Genomic DNA, 16,988 nt, shown 5'->3' on the forward strand with positions numbered 1-16,988 from the left:
TTCTTCAAACCAGTTTTTGTTTTTAGCAGGTACCATTGCAGGGAAGGTGCTGACTGGCCCCACCATCTCCTCAGCCGTTTGTGAAGAAGCCCTTTCTATCATAGTATGATGGCTCCTTTTTCTGTTTCCTCCCAATCTCCTACTCCTTTCCCATTGCTTTTTTCCCCCAATATTGTAGTTATCTCTCTCCCTCTCTCTCTCCTCCTTTACCATGAACTTGTTGGTATACAAGTTTCTTCTTCATCTGTGTTATTAGTGCCTGGCAGCATTAGGAATGGAGGAGATTTCCAAAATTGAGTTTCTATCACATTGATGTTCTGAGATTTGGCGAGCATGCTTGTTTCACTTGTGTGGTTTAAAGGATTTTATAGAAGGCAGCTTCTGTGTCAGCACTTTTCTTTAGTCTCTGAGCGACCAGTTTTACAGACTTACTCCAGCTCTGTCACTCTTCAGAGGTCCTAAACAATGCCAGGTTAAGATAAGACGTAATTCTGTTTGAAACTGAAAAGTAATTCCCACTTGTTTTCTCAAAATTCAGAAACCTGAAAGATGTCATTGTCCAACCATTTCTGTTTGCGTTTTTGGACATACTCTAAAATTCAGATTAGAAGCCCACTGAGATGAGTGAACTGTGAACACGATGTGATGGCCTTGAGCCCCTTCTCAGCGTGTCTTCCCTGCACCCTTGTTGCTCCCCCATCCTGTGGGCACCTGACCAGTGGCCAGGGAGAAGCCCACAGTGAGGGACTAGGCTTTCTATTCCTTGACTCTTGAGGCAGAGAAGAGAAATTGCTTGCTCTTGTGGGGGTCACCCAAGGGACTAACTGAATCAAATCTCATACCCTAGGTGGGCTGACGTTAATAAGAATGTGCACATCTTAATGCTTTTCCTGGCATAGCAGGCAAGTGACCTAAACCCAGCCTGCAAACGTGGATACAGAGCTCACACACCAGGGCAGAGTTGACTTGAACTTGCGTTTGTGTATTTGGCAAGTGTAACATTGGTTTTAGTTTAATCAGCAGTTAACTCCAGCTCACAAAGGGTGAGAGAGGGGTGGGTTGGGTGTGTATTGTTAGCACATGTGCTTGCTTATTTAAATGATATTTAAGGAATCCTTGACCCAAAGAAATAATGGCCTGTGAGCTTGAGAGAAAGGGCATCCGGCTCTCGCTGACACTAGAATCTCCTGTTTTAGATTATTTATGGCTCCAGGTTCTTTTCTTTGAAAAAGAAATTTTCTTCAGTGGCTGAGAAGACAGCAGAGGATGGAGAGAGCCAGAGGCGGCTGAAGAGACTGTGTCCTGCCAGACCCTTTGTCTCCACTGTTACGAGCGTTCAGACTTTACATTTGTGAGAAAGCTAAGACAGGGATTCTTAAAGTCCATTTGGTTAAATTGGACACAACCCACATTTCGTTTGGGGATGGTCCAAATCAATGTAGGGTGGATGACAAGTATTAGGCTTATGGCAGGTGGCAGATTTGCTAGAAAACAAGTGACTTAATTACAGGCCTGAGGCACTTGCCGAAGCTTGTCCTGGGAGCTCCCGGCCCCTCTCCTTTGCTCCCCAGCAGACGGCAGCCCTAATATATGTGCTTTGGCCCACTTTTACTGTCTCCTTGAAGCATCCTCAGGGCCACTTTAAAAAGCACCCAGGTGCTTAGAATGACTGATTTTATTGTCCAAAGGCAGGACTAACAGGTTTTACCGAGAATAATTTAGCACAGACTCCAAGGGGACGTGTGCAGGCTGTTCCCTACAGGCTGGGGGGAAGGTTGGACTGCAGGGCAAGTGGGAGGGCTGTGCTTTTGAGAGTCTCCCTCTCTGTCCCCCGTAGTTATTTATTTATTTATTTATTTTTATCTTTTATTTTTATTTATTTATTTATTTTTTCACACACACACACACACACACACACACACACACACACTGTATTTTATTTTTACAAGAGATAAATAGACTGACACCAAGCATTGTACATGGATGACCACAACAAAAGCAACAATGATTGCAATTACCAAACATGAAACACACTCATACTATGTCATAATATTGACATTCAGTCCAGTAATCCTCCACTGCAACAGCTCCTTTACTTTGCAGTGAAAATTGATTTGTATATTCTTTGCCTCTGAGTCCTTGTGGGATTTTTTTTTTTTTTAATTCAAACAGGAAGTCACAAAAATTATACTCATCCTCATCAGTTCACTCAGTCCCATGTAATTAATTTTTTTTTATCTTGCTCTTTTGTTAGCACTTTTATGAGTTCATCAGTTTTTCATTAGAGTTCTGAAAATGCTTATTCATTCAGTTCAGCAGTACCATCAGTTACCAGAAACCTGTACTTGTCAGAGTCATTTCCATGAATTTCTTGAAGATGAAACCCTTTTATAGGAACATATTTGCAAAAGCATCAGAGTACACCCAGAACTGTCTGCAAATGACAAAAGACTTAAAAATGACCATGGTTAAAGATTTGATGAAAGTTCATAATAATGCAGTTGACAAGAAAATTAGTTATTTCTGAGATATACATTTTAAAGTAATAACTAGGATTATGACTTATAACATTATACCAGAACATATAAGATTTTTAGAAATTTCATGTAATGTCTGAAACATTTATATTAACATATTTCCATACAAATAACCCAATGAAAGTTTAGTATTAGTTGTTTTGTTTGTTTGTTTGTTTATACTGCAGGTTCTTATTAGTCATCAATTTTATACACATCAGTGTATACATGTCAATCCCAATCGCCCAATTCAGCACACCACCATCCCCACCCCACCGCAGTTTTCCCCCCTTGGTGTCCATATGTCTGTTCTCTACATCTGTGTCTCAACTTCTGCCCTGCAAACCGGCTCATCTGTACCATTTTTCTAGGTTCCACATACATGCATTAATATACGATATTTGTTTTTCTCTTTCTGACTTACTTCACTCTGTATGACAGTCTCTAGATCCATCCACGTCTCAACAAATGACTCAATTTCGTTCCTTTTTATGGCTGAGTAATATTCCATTGTATATGTGTACCACAACTTCTTTATCCATTCGTCTGTTGATGGGCATTTAGGTTGCTTCCATGACCTGGTGTCCCCCGTATTTATACATGTGGTCTGCGCTATGGAGCAGTGGCGAGGTCACCACTCACCTGTGGTGTAATAAGCACATCTCGCTATACAAACTCTTTGAGGCCCTGCCTGACTTTTTGGAATCCTCTCCATTGCTTTCCTATGTTTCAAAGAATTCTCTCTTACAGTTTAACGGTAGAACACTGTTTCTGAATGAATATCATTTTCATAAAAGCGTCGCTTGCAAATGACGGAAGTTAATAGGGGTGTAATGTTTCTGATGTAGTTTAAGACTACGATGAAACATGTTAATCGTTAATATTCTGCATGTATTTGAACATAGGCATGAGCACGTACCCACCCATGTGTACACTTCACATTTATAATCTGTCTTTCACACTCAACTTCCTTTGTTCCACCCCCCCCGACCTTAAAGATGCTGGATTTTTTTTTAAGTTAATAGACTTTATATTTAGAACAATTTTAGGCTTACAGAAAAATTGAACAGAAAGTACAGAGAGATATCATGTACCGGTTCCCCACATCTGCACATACAGTTTCCCCTATCAGTAACATCTTATGTCAGTGTGGTGCATTTGTTATAGTTAGTGAGCCTATGTTGATACATTATTATTAGCTGAAGTCTATAGTTTACATTACAGTTCACTCTTGGTGTTGCATATTCTCTGGGTTTGCACAAATGTATAATGACATGTTTCTGCCATTATAGTATCATACAGAGTAGTTTCACTGTGCTAAAAATCTCTGTTCTCCTGTTCACCAACCCTCGCCCCACCCTTTGGCATTCACTGATCTTTTTATTGCTCCATAATTTTGCTTTTTCTAGAATGTCATAAAGTTGGGGTCATACAGTATGCATGCAGACTTTTCAGATTGGCTTCTTTCACTTAGTAATGTGCATTTAAGTTTCCTCTGTGTCTTCTCATGTCTTTTCTTGATAGCTCATTTCTTTTCAGTGCTGAGTAATATTACATTGTACTACAGTTTATCCATTCACTGTGGACATTTTGGTTGCTTCCAAGTTTTGGCAGTTATGGATTAAGCTGCTATAAACATGCGTGTGCAAGTTTTTGTGTGGACAGAAGTTTTCAATTCATTTGGGTAAATGCCAAGGGACAAGATGGCTAGATCATCAGATGCTGAATTTAAAAAGAAAAAAAAAAAATCGGGGATATTTGACACCTTCCAGTGTACTTACAGACCATGTGTTTTTACCAGAGACGACTACCATGAGGATGGATTCTGCCAGCCTTACCGGGGAATCGCCTGTGCGCGTTTCATTGGGAACCGGACCATTTATGTGGACTCCCTCCAGATGCAGGGGGAGATTGAAAACCGAATCACAGGTAGGAGCACAGCCCTTTGTTCTGAGACAGTGAGCACACACGCAGCTGCCTGTCGCCACGCTGGTGTGTTTTCAGTCCCACTTGCGTGTTTTGTTGGTTATGACCTTGGACAGTGAGTCCCTGTGCCCTGCCTCCTGCAAGAGAAAGTCAGAGGGCTTTTTCAGAAGCAGTTGCAATTACCACCGTGGTTTATCCTAAAATGTTCCCATTTGTATATGAAAATTAGCAAGTACAGTCTGCTTAGAATGTACCAACCCACTGAATTAAGTCAACCACGTGGGTCCGAAGCCCTGCATTGTCTTGTCCTCACCGCGTGGCCAGGCCGGCACCTGCCACATTCACTGTTGGTTCTACTTTTCCTGACTCGTCTGCCTTCTTGGAGTTACGCTTGATTAAATGGTGCCCGGGCCTGATTTTAGCTGTTGGGGACAGAGGTTCCAGGCCATCGGCTGTGCCTGGGAACACTGCAGTGAACTCAGACCCCTGTAGGCCCCCGGTTTCCAGGCATAGCCAGGTCTTTGGGTACCTTCTCCGTTGTGTGAGAAATGGAGCAGATCATTTAGGAGAGAAGCTGCTTGTTCTCCGTCGTTTTAGAAGTTACTGTCTCTGGTTGGTTGTTAGTCCTCACATTGATGTCAAGGACTTCCTGGGGGAAAGCCCTTGAGAAGTGAGAAAATGAATTAGACCAAGGCCCCAAAAAGCCCCCCTCCACCTCTCTCTGCTCTCCCCACAAGCCCAAATGTTTTCTCTCCAGACTCTATAAGGAACAAGGAGGATCTTGTGAAGATGGCAGGTGTCCCAGTTGAACTACATCCTCTGCACAGTGGTTCTTGACCCCGGCCAACCTGCGATGTGGGGCTCCCGGTGATTCTAGAGGGATTTGTGGAGGGGCTGGCAAAGCACTGCCCTGGTAAGGGCACAAAGGAGGTCTCCAGGTAGAAACTCACATAGGTGACACTCATGTCCTTCTAAGTTCAGGTCAACCCTGGCTTTGTGTTTCACCCACAGTCTGGAGGGTCTAAGGTCATGGTCACAGAGGGGCCTGCCTGGCCCATGGTTACAGAGCCCCCTGAGGACAGGGCCAGGTGTCCAGTGAGAATGGAAGGGCAGTAATGGGACCTGGAGATCTTGGAAGGTGCTATCTTGGTCCAATGGGAGAATCTTTTGAAATTGTTGGTATCTCTCGTTGGAAAAGCTTCTTATGCCATTTAAAGCAGAACTTGTCAAACTTTCTGACCACAACATACAGTATCAATAAAAAGTATATTTTACATCGTGACTTAGTCTACATATACATCTACTTCATAGAACTGAAATGGGTTACAGGAAACAACATTTGCCCTGAACAAAGGCAGTGCACTCTGATTTTTCTCTTCAGTTTTATTTCATTAAAGAAAAAAGTTGGTTCCAGCCTTAATGTGAACCATGCACTCTAACATTCTCTGTTCCGTTCTAATCATCTTTTAAAATGCTACCTGTAGACTCCAGAATTAATTTTATATCCCAGTAATTGGCAAACACTGATTCAAGGCACAAGATTGTCTCTCAATTATTTCTTCAGGAGTTGTTTAAAGGATTAACAAATCAGATGTCTAAGCAGACTCATTTTTATAATAGTTTTTAGGTACAAGTTTAGAATGAGGGTTCTCTACATTTGTGTATTTTTGAAAAAATAAATGTGAAGTTGCTCTAGACTGACTGACTTGAGGTTTAGAGACTGCATTGGTTGTGGAGATAGTCTATTTGGAGAGCGTGCTTGTCAGAACTCATTCCAGGGACTCTGGAAGCTTCCCAGGAATGGGCCCCAGAACCATCAGAGTGATGTGCTGGGTGTAAACAAAAGCGGGGACATGATGGTTGGACCTCCTCGGTGCCTAGAACCATCCTTCAGAAATAAACCCTCACATGATAGGTTCTGGGGCGGGGATAGGAGAAATCCTAACAGGGTCAACCTTGACATCCTATAAGTTGGTACCCCAAAAGCAATGCCATGTTTCGCTTTCTTAGGTCTTTCCCTGCCTGGGGGTCAAGGCCAACACTGGCAACAACCCTCTTGGTAGTCAGTTGCCAGCTCACGTGATGGGACTGAACTGGGTTCAAACTTGGTTCGTCAGCCAACTCCAAGAGACCCTGCACCTTAACCTCTTACCTCTCCATTCCTCAATTTTAATATTGTCCAGAAGGGGCCAGAGGACTAAGGATGATGTGAGCAGCACACTACAGAGTGCCCGGAACCCAGCGCTGCGTGCAGCGCATGGACACAGCCTGTTACCAGACCCTCGTGGACCATTCATCTCACGTGCTATTTTATTGGCTCCATGTGGGCTTTCATTCCCCAAAGTGTGGCCTCGACAGATCACTTGACAGATAAAGACCCAGGCCCAGAAAGGACTGAGTGACTGACAACCCGGTAGTAAATGACAGGGCAGGGCCAGAACTGGGCTCCCATGCCAGCTCATCTAACCCAATGCCTGCCATGGGTGGCTGGTGGGTCCTTGGGGTGGGGGGGCGTGGTGGGGGTGGCTGTGTGGGGAATGGGTGCCAGCAGCGCCACCTGCTGGCCACACTGGGCATGGCACTATAAGTCATGGGTGGAGCTGGGGTGTCCCAGGAACTAAATTCCAACCTCGCTGGTTTCCTCCTCCCCATCTCAGCAGGGTATGTAGGCAGAGGCGCCTCTTTTTCTCCAGCTGTCCAAGATCAGATCCTTATAAGCAGGTCCTTCATAGGTCAAAGTGGGGTGGGCCTTCTGGTGTGGGCATGTATGGGGCAACTGATGCTTTCCTTTGAACCCTGACTGCCACAGCCCTGAGGAGAGCGCCTGGAGTGCACACCTTCCCTCCTGCCACTGGCAACTCTGCTCCCGCTCACCTGCCCAGACTTTGTGTCTGCAGCTCCCACCCCCTTCCCTTCTCCGCATCAGGTGTCAGGTTCTTCCCATCAGGCTCCATCTTGTGACGTCTTGCCCCTAGGAAGCAAGCCAGCCCACCCTGGCTCCAGACCCTCCTGCGACAGCCTGCTTCTCTGCTCTCCTTTATCACAACGCCCTGCCCCTCTCCCCACTTGAAATCTCCTCCAGCAGTTTCTTGGCTCTCCCCAGACTCCACCTGAGGGACTCCCCTGCACCCCCATTTGTCATCTTACTCCTCCTTGGGCTGCATGTCACAGGGCGGATCGTTCATCTTTCTGGCACACTGTCTCCATCCCCTGGGTCATCTGCTCCCTGGCCAGGCCCCCCCTCTTCTCACAGGCCCTGAGATGTCAGGAGGACCAAGGCGTGGTCCTTGTGCCTCTGCTCCAGTCTCTCCTTCTAGAAGCCACTCAGCCCACAGCTCTACCTACCGCCATGTGCTTGCAGAGCCGGTTCATAGCAGGACCTTAGGAAGTGGCTTTGGGTCTGATAACAGAATCTTCCTGTCATGGAAGTAGCATCTAGTGGATGAGATCTGGGGCCTAGTTTTCTTTCTTTCTTGTCTCGCTTTTGATGTTTGTAAATGAAGCCCTAGCACAGGGACCTTCTTTGTCTGGTGCAAACCTGGGCGGCCTATGTGCTCCCTGGGGCCCTGCTCTTGTGAGAGCCTCTTGCGGCTGGCAGAAGACAAGGCGGAGGGTGGGGGGCGGCGGGGCACGGACGAGATGGGGGCCACGGGCGCCGGGCAGGGTCGGGGGGACTGGGCAGGAGGTGGGACCAGGGGCCCCGGGCAGAGTGGGGAGCCAGGGCTGGAGATGGAACCAGGGGCGCCGGGCAGGGGTTGCCAGGCAGTTGTTGGTCCCAGGCAGGGCCCAGCCCACCCTAACGCCGGCCTTGCTGCCTCCGCAGCTGCCTTCACCATGATCGGCACCTCCACGCACCTGTCGGACCAGTGCTCGCAGTTCGCCATCCCGTCCTTCTGCCACTTTGTGTTCCCGCTGTGCGACGCGCGCTCCCGGGCACCCAAGCCGCGTGAGCTGTGCCGGGACGAGTGCGAGGTGCTGGAGAGCGACCTGTGCCGCCAGGAGTACACGATCGCGCGCTCCAACCCGCTCATCCTCATGCGGCTGCAGCTGCCCAAGTGCGAGGCGTTGCCCATGCCCGAGAGCCCGGACGCCGCCAACTGCATGCGCATCGGCATCCCGGCTGAGAGGCTGGGCCGCTGTGAGTCCTTGCCCGGCCCCGAGCCCGGGGTCCTGCCTCTTAAGAGCCTGGGGACCCCATTCCATGCGGGGAAGTCTCACAGACCGGCCCCCATTCCGGTAGGGCAGTTGCGGGGTGGGGACTCGCCGTTGTCCAGTTCCAGTTGCACAGCCCTCCTGGCCCTGCCTGCCTGTGGGTCCCCAGTAAGTCAGTCTACCCCGATGAGCCACAAACTTGGCTTCTCTAAGATGGGAGGACTTTCTCCCTCTGCCGCCAAAGCTGTGAGGAGCTTTGGGGGAGGCAGGGTCTGCTTCCAAGCCTGCCTTGTGGTGCACAAGCATCTCTCAGCAGCTGACCAGGATTGTGGCCTTCCTTGAGGGGAGGGGACCCAGGGAAGAGGTCGCCTCCCTCCCAGGCTTGGGAAATATTTACTTCCTTGGTGAGGCCGGGGTTCCCGAGGGCGGCAGGGCTCCTCACCAGGGCAGTCAGAGCCTGGCCTACAGACCCACTGCACCGTCCAAATCCTGGTTGCCAGGCTGACTCCATGGCACCTCAGGCAAGTTGCTTAAATACCAGTTTCCTCATATTACACGGGGGTAATAACTACTGACCTCAGCAGCTGGAATGTAGATTAAATGAATTAGTATTTAGAAAGTTCTTAGAACAGTGCCTGCACACGGCAAGCACGGTGTAACCGGTGTTCAACAAACACACACCCCAGGTGTGGCTCAGAGAGGCCCTGGGTCCCCCCGACCCCGGAGAGGAGTGAGCCTGGGGCTCTGCGCACAGGTGGCTGAGCCGCGTCCTTACTGAGGCTGGTGGGCCAGGCCTGGGAGTTTCTCTTCCCTCCTGCGTCGTTTGGTTTTGCTTCCAGTGCAAGTGAACGTGAGGCTGGGGTTGACATCGTCATTGTGGAATGGGGGTGCCTGGTGAGTCCAAAGGTGTTTCAGGGCCATAGAATAACTTCTGACCAGTTATTTTCCCCATATATGGACCTGGTGCACCCACCCATTTAATTTGTGGGCTTGGGGCTGTATTCAGTCATTACGTCTAATGCTGCTTTCCTTGGAAGTGATGTCAAACTCTTTGGTCTTTTGGAAATTTCAGTGTGGGTACATCCAGGCAAAGTGGTCTTTGTTGTTCCTTTTTGGAATAGTTGAAGAAGGGTGCTTCCTGGACCCCCAGAGGAGGGCGGCTTCCTCTTAATTTTCGGGCCTCCTGACGCATCTTCTCTCTCAGACCATCAGTGCTACAACGGCTCAGGCACAGATTACAGAGGGACGGCAAGCACCACCAAGTCGGGACACCAGTGCCAGCCGTGGGCCCTGCAGCATCCCCACAACCACCACCTGACCAGCGCCGACTTCCCCGAGCTCGGAGGAGGGCACGCCTACTGCCGGAACCCTGGAGGGCAGATGGAAGGCCCCTGGTGCTTCACGCAGAATAAAAACGTACGCATGGAACTGTGTGACGTACCCTCTTGTAGTATGTATTCTCTCTCTCTTTTTTTTTTAAAGTGTTGACTGTGGGGTGTACTTTGTGATGATGTGGAACCGGGAGGCTGATAGCTCTGGGAGCCCCCTGCCCACACCGAGTTTCACCACCATGATTATTTGTTTTAAATAAAGCTGTTGCTGGTTGTAAAAGTAGTATCTGGTCATTATAGGACGTTTTAAATTATAGAAAATCTGAAGAAGAATGGGCAAATCACCTCTAATTTCACCACTCAGCAGAGACTACTGTTTACATTTGGGGGCCCTTCTGTCAGCCCTCTTTCCATGTGTGGTCCTGGGATATTCAATTTGGCCTCTTGTTTCCCAATGAATGTTGTCATGCATTTCCCACTATTAGTGGAAATGCTTCCCCTTACAGTTACAACCAGCTTCTCAGACCAGCATCTGTAGTTGGGGCACAAGGCCTCCCACTCTGCTCAGCTTTTACACAGAGACTTAGCAGAGTGAGGAGAAAATAGAACTTAAATCTCTTAACTGTTTTCCCTGCAATTTCTGTCTTAAATTATGACTAGGAGAAAAGTTTGTAGTTCACGGTTGCAAATTTTACAGACATCATTATCTCTGTGCAGGAATAAATTTTAAGAATGAAAAGTTTGGTAATTAGATTAGAGTACAGTTATTCAATGGAATGCTACAGTTGTTTAAAAAAATTTCCTGCAAGGAAGGATGTTCATATTGACCTGTTAAGGGAAAGAAGCAAGCTGTAGGGCAATAGCTGTGTTATGTCTTTTTGGTTTCTCTTTCTTCCTGTTCTTCTCTCTGTCTTTCTTTCATCCTCCTCCTCTCCCTCCCTTCCCTTTCCTTTCTCTCTCACTTTCCTTCCTTCCTCCCTTCCTCCCTCCCTCCCTTCCTTCCTTCTTTCTTTCTGATAAAAGAAACAAAATGAGTGAAGGGTATGTGAGTGAGCACACATATGCACCTATATTTCATGGAAGAAGTTTTGCAAAGATAAACATCATACTTTCAGCAGTGATTTCCCATGACCTACAGATATGTTAAAACATAAGATGTTTTTACAATGAGCAGTTTTTATTTTTGTAATTAAAAATGAATCAAATCATAAAGAAAAATATGTATGTTCTTTGACCTGGCAATGCCGTAAGAATCTTATATTGCACAAATATTTGCACTTAAAGGGCAGAAATGCAAGGATATTTGTTGCAGAATCACTTTTAACAGCTAAATGACAAACAGAGTAATTGTTTACCAACAAGGGGTTGGATGATAATTGAAGTACATCCGTACCATGGGACAGTGTGCAGCTCTTGCAGAGTGCCTAGTGCTGTCTGTTCTGTGAGAAACGTGGCCTGAGGTATATTATTCTGCCACAAAACCAGGAGCAGGAAAACATGGATGATGTGATTCCATTTAAAATTCTATTTTTAAAAATTATATGCAACTGCTGCTTCTGTATGTCAAATTAGTTGAATATTGGTTATTTCATGTTCAACTTAAATATATACACAAAAAATTAAGTGAATACCAACCTACTAACAATGGTGTAGCCTTTGGTGAAATTAGTTATTAGGAACATTCACTTTTCTCTAATGATGTCAATAGAATTATTAATAAGCATGTGTTCTGTTGGTGATTTTTAAAAGGTAATGATAAAAGTTAATGGTTTACAAACCTATGGATGGTGGTCACATCTCTCACCTTGGCCTGAGGGTCCTGGAATCTCCCCTTAGCCCTAATCATGAAAAATGACCCAGAATCCCCACTGCCCCTGAGTCTTCTAAAATATCTGCCTCCGGGGTGGGGTCAGGAGAGTTGTGTGTGTGTGGTTGTATTTGATTTTTATCTTCTTTTGGACGCCGCGGGGCAAGACTGGCTTTGGGACAAGGCTTCTTTACTATGGTGGTGATAGTGGTGATTTTTAGAACTGAATTAGCTCTTTCGGGGACCACATGGACCAGAAATCACTTGTTTGCTTTCACATGGAAAGCTCATCACCCACTGGTCATAGGGAGGCCCAAGTCCCATGTGATTATTCACAAGGTTAAGGTGAAAACTGTTGTGGGGAGAGGGGCCTTTTGGAGGACTTGCCTTCCACATCACAGAGCAGAAGCCTCAACTCTCCCTCAGAGGGCAGCGCTGCCCACAGGGCTTCTGGCCGTGCTTTAGCCTTGCAGCCTGGGGCCCTCTATGCTTTTCTGTAAATCCTGTAGGGGGAGACAGAGCGTTGCTCTTCACCGTGGAAAAAAAGGAAGGAAAAACACTTGGAAGCTTCAGACTGTTTGTACATCTTACCGTTGTTTTTCAAGAATTTTTCTGCCCCTGCTGCAAATTGTTGGGTCAAACTCATTGGCTACCAGTGCTCTTTTAAATCAAATGCATTTTTAATTATTGTCTTAAAAGAATATGGGTTCATTGTACAAAAATGTGGAAAACCCTAAAACGTTGAATGAAGAAAAGGATCATTTCTAAAGCCAGTATCCAGCTTCCTTCACTGAGGACAAGCGTGTCCCATGTGTTTCATCGAGTTTAGTAAAGATGAAAAGTCAGAGCACCTATTTCCAGCGGTATTCAAATTAGAAGGGAATGTGATGGTGGTGTTTGTTTGCTACTGTAAGTCGTTTAGAGTTCATTTATTTTTTGAGCTCTGTATTCCTCTTTGTTTCCGTGGTGGGCAGTTCTAGATTGTGTCTCGCAGATGTTTAGCGGGATGTGCGTTTTTGGGTACATTACTTTTTTTGAGGTTTGGTTTATAATTTTGTCCCTTTGTGAAACTTACCGATTATCTACTTGTGCTTGAATATTTTAGTTGGAGGTGGGAGTGGGATGGTGGAGAACTTCGAGTTGCAAACAAGGATGTTTTCAGAAAACTCTTGAACGCCTTGCTGTTCACAGGCCCCCAAGACAGCAGCAGGATGGGAATTCTGTACATCTTGGTTCCGAGCATCGCCATTCCCCTGGTCATCGCGTGCCTTTTCTTCTTGGTCTGCATGTGCCGGAATAAACAGAAGGCTTCTTCCTCCACGCCCCAGAGGCGGCAGCTGATGGCCTCACCCAGCCAGGACGTGGAAATGCCTCTCATCAACCAGCACAAGCAGGTCTCTGTGCCCCCGTATTTAAAGAGGCAGCTCCCCCAGGCTTAACCTCTACCAGGAGATTGGTTACCTCCAATTCTAGGTTTCTTAATTTGCTTGATACACAGCACATAATTCTTTTAAACTGTCCTTTCATTTTGCCGTTTCTTCTCTAAAATATACCAGGACGTTTGTGTCCTTAGGGAGTATATGGAAGGTGTGTTTGGACTTCACTCTTCTCCCTCGATGGAGACCAGCCATTTCAGCATGGGCCCGAATGAGTTGTCCTCACTTTGCTGTGCTTCAGCTGTCCCCACAGGAGGACACACAAAAGAAGGGCTCAGATCACCCCCACCACTTGAGGGTCAATATGGTATTTTTAAGGGATGAGGACCTGCTTTCTGGTCAGTTTGGGGTTGGGTTGGTTTTGCTTTGTTTTGTTTTACAGGGAAGGGCACAGCAACAGTCCTGTAGTGGTGGTAGGGGGGCAGACCACCCCCAACCTGAGTTCTTAGGATAGCGAGAACACCCTGAAATGTATCACAGGAGAAGGTCCCTCCCAGCCCACCTAGCTTCAGTGAAGGGGCATTTACATTACGTGAAAGTTTTGGGGGAAAATCATTTCCATCCAGGCTGTGAAGAGGGAGAGGGTGGACTCATTCAGCTCAGGAGCCAGGAGTCACTGAGGGTTTGCTGCGGGTGAAGGGCTGGCAGGTGAGGGCACAGATTCCCTTGGGTTCAGAGAGCCTCCGAGGACAGGGGCCAGGCACACAGAAGGGGCGGGAAGTTGTAGAGGCTGAGAGACGCAAGGTTCAAATCGATTTCACCTGTGTGGTGCTTCTGTCAAGTGGCATCCACTGGAGAATCTAATCAAGAGGAAGCAGCAAAACAGGCCCTTGGAGGCACATGTGGAGAGCAGCTGGCCTCGACTCTAAAAATGACTCAGATCAGGGGAAGCGCACCTCAGGGTTCAAGGGAAATAGACCTTGCATCCTGTTGTGATGAACAGTGGTGGCTGGGCCTGTCGGTGGGCGCATAGCAGGGAACATCAGGAAAGGCCCTAAGTGGGAGACACAGCTGGGAGGGTGACCTGGGACAGCCGGAGTTCAGCATGGCTGGGGTGTGTACATAGGTGTGCACACACACACACCCTCACACATATAGTCTGCAATGGTATCTTTGGGGTGGGGACCTTGTTTGCAGCCTGGTTGGGACCCTGTTGAAGGTTTCAGGCAGCCTCATGGTGTCAGAGCACATTTAAGAGCAGAGAGCATTGTGCGGGGCAGGCTGAGCCTGGGCCGGGTGGGACTGGCGGGTCCTCTGCGAGCCCAGGCTGGGGGGCGGCTCTAGGACCGTCCCCCCCAGAATGCCCTCCCAGCTGTTCAGCTCTGCCTTCCCGCGTCTCGGTGGCAGAAATGTTTCACCGGAGCTTTTCTTCTTGGCAGGCCAAACTCAAGGAGATCAGCTTGTCCACGGTGAGGTTCATGGAGGAGCTCGGGGAGGACCGGTTCGGGAAGGTCTACAAAGGGCATCTGTTCGGCCCGGCACCGGGCGAGCAGACCCAGGCCGTGGCCATCAAGACACTGAAGGACAAAGCGGAGGGGCCGCTCCGGGAGGAGTTCCGGCAGGAGGCCCTGCTGCGGGCACGGCTGCAGCACCCCAACATTGTCTGCCTGCTGGGCATGGTGACCAAGGACCAGCCCCTCAGCATGATCTTCAGCTACTGCTCGCACGGCGACCTGCACGAGTTCCTGGTCATGCGCTCGCCGCACTCGGACGTGGGCAGCACAGATGACGACCGCACGGTGAAGTCCGCCCTGGAGCCCCCCGACTTCGTGCACGTGGTGGCGCAGATCGCCGCGGGCATGGAGTACCTGTCCAGCCACCACGTGGTCCACAAGGACCTGGCCACCCGCAACGTCCTCGTGTATGACAAGCTGACTGTGAAGATCTCGGACTTGGGGCTCTTCCGCGAAGTGTACTCGGCCGACTACTACAAGCTGACGGGGAGCGCGCTGCTGCCCATCCGCTGGATGTCCCCCGAGGCCATCATGTACGGCAAGTTCTCTGTGGACTCGGACATCTGGTCCTACGGCGTGGTCCTGTGGGAGGTGTTCAGCTACGGCCTGCAGCCCTACTGCGGCCACTCCAACCAGGACGTGGTGGAGATGGTCCGGAGCCGGCAGGTGCTGCCCTGCCCCGACGACTGCCCCGCCTGGGTGTACGCGCTGATGATCGAGTGCTGGCACGAGTTCCCCAGCCGGCGGCCCCGCTTCAAGGACATCCACAGCCGGCTGCGGGCCTGGGGCAACCTGTCTACCTACAACAGCTCGGGGCAGACCTCAGGTGCCAGCAACGTCACGCAGACCAGCTCCCTGAGCACCAGCCCCGTCAGCAATGTCAGCAACACCCGCTACGGGGGCCCCAAGCAGAAGGCCCAGCCCTTCCCGCAGCCCCAGTTCATCCCCATGAAGGGCCAGATCAGACCCATGGTGCCCCCTCCCCAGCTCTACATCCCCGTCAATGGGTACCAGCCCGTGCCGGCCTACGGGGCCTACCTGCCCAACTTTTACCCGGTCCAGATCCCGATGCAGATGGCCCCGCAGCAGGTGCCCGCCCAGATGGTGCCCAAGCCTGGCTCCCACCACAGCGGCAGCGGCTCCACCAGCACGGGGTATGTCACCACCGCGCCCTCCAACACGTCCGTGGCAGACAGGGCAGCCCTGCTCTCGGAGGGCACTGAGGACACGCAGAATGTCCCGGAAGACGTGGCCCAGAGCCCCGTGCAGGAAGCAGAGGAGGAGGAGGACGGCTCTGTCCCCGAGACCGAGCTGCTGGGAGACAATGACACTCTGCAGATGGACGAGTCTGAGGTCCAGCTGGAAGCCTGAGGGCTGCAGGGCCGCGGGGCGCTTGGGGGGAGACTTGGCCTCCCTGAGGAGCGCGCCCCGGGTACCAGTGGGCTGGAGTGCAGTCTCCCTGGGCAAAGTCCTCTGTTGTCCTCTCGTGCACGGAGCAGCGCTGTGCCCACCTGCTTGGTTGGAGGGTCTTGTAGCCAATGGCTCCTGACCAGGCAGGGGTGGTAACCCAGCAGGACGCATGGTGACCCCCAGAGCCACCTACATTTCCCTGGAGGTCAGTCGACCGTGAGCAGTGCCTGTGCTTTGAAGGAAATTAGGTGGCATCTTCCCTCCATATTGCATAGGGATTGAATATTTCCAAACATTGGGAAAATAGGCCTGCAAAAAGGCAGTGAGGTGGGACCTTGGGCTTTGCGATGCCCAGCGACTGGGCTGCTGCATGAGGATGGAGGAGGCTGCTTTTCTCTCTACTACCCCCCGCCCACCAGTAAGTCTCCCTTCAGCCACCAAAGATGAGTGGGAACAGGACTTGGCCGCCTGCCGCCTGTCAGAGTCTGATGAGAAAGGGGCTCCTGGAATGGGAGTTCCGTGTTAAAACGAAATGTGCCTTAAAAGAAACCCACGCAATTTTGTATTTTTGTGAAATGATTTTAATTTCCTGCATGTGTATTTTGCCCAGTTTTCTGGAATTCAAGGGAAAGTGTTTTGGGGGTTTGGAATGTTACAAAGAAGGCAATATTGTACAGAGCACAGTATTGTTATTTTTTTTCTTTTTTTTTTTAGAATCCTGTACAGACCTTAAATGTAATTTATATGATTTTTGTATGCCATTTTCATTGAAGAATTTTGAGCTTAAAATAATGACTTCGTAATTTAACTGTTTACGTTACCCACATTGGGATGCCACCTAATTGTACTTTGGTTTGCTTGTGTTTGTACCATATGTAAGCGAGGTCAGTTCATTTCAGAGCTCCTATGAGAGAAGGCGCACAGGCACACTGCATCCGACACACGGCATAGAGCGC

At 49.0% G+C, this 16,988-nt stretch overlaps 1 protein-coding gene across 2 annotated transcripts in view; it reads left to right on the forward strand.

Moving 5' to 3' along the window:
* ROR2 (receptor tyrosine kinase like orphan receptor 2) overlaps window positions 1-16,755 on the forward strand; it is a 219,026-nt gene extending 202,271 nt beyond the window's left edge. The window contains exons 5-9 of one of the 2 annotated variants that reach the window (XR_009702021.1): window positions 4,318-4,445; window positions 8,266-8,580; window positions 9,799-10,010; window positions 12,924-13,126; window positions 14,548-14,633. Coding sequence is in view for 1 of the 2 variants with exons in the window: in XM_061199371.1 (XP_061055354.1) it covers window positions 4,318-4,445; window positions 8,266-8,580; window positions 9,799-10,044; window positions 12,924-13,126; window positions 14,548-15,993 (2,338 nt within the window). In the remaining variant the exon portion in view is untranslated. Of the gene's footprint in view, window positions 1-4,317; window positions 4,446-8,265; window positions 8,581-9,798; window positions 10,045-12,923; window positions 13,127-14,547 lie in introns of both variants that reach the window. The other variant, XM_061199371.1, reaches the window with a different exon arrangement.
* Window positions 16,756-16,988: the final 233 nt, after the last annotated feature.

This window comes from Eubalaena glacialis, chromosome 9 (assembly GCF_028564815.1).
Source record: "Eubalaena glacialis isolate mEubGla1 chromosome 9, mEubGla1.1.hap2.+ XY, whole genome shotgun sequence".
Taxonomy (NCBI): Eukaryota; Metazoa; Chordata; class Mammalia; order Artiodactyla; family Balaenidae; genus Eubalaena; species Eubalaena glacialis.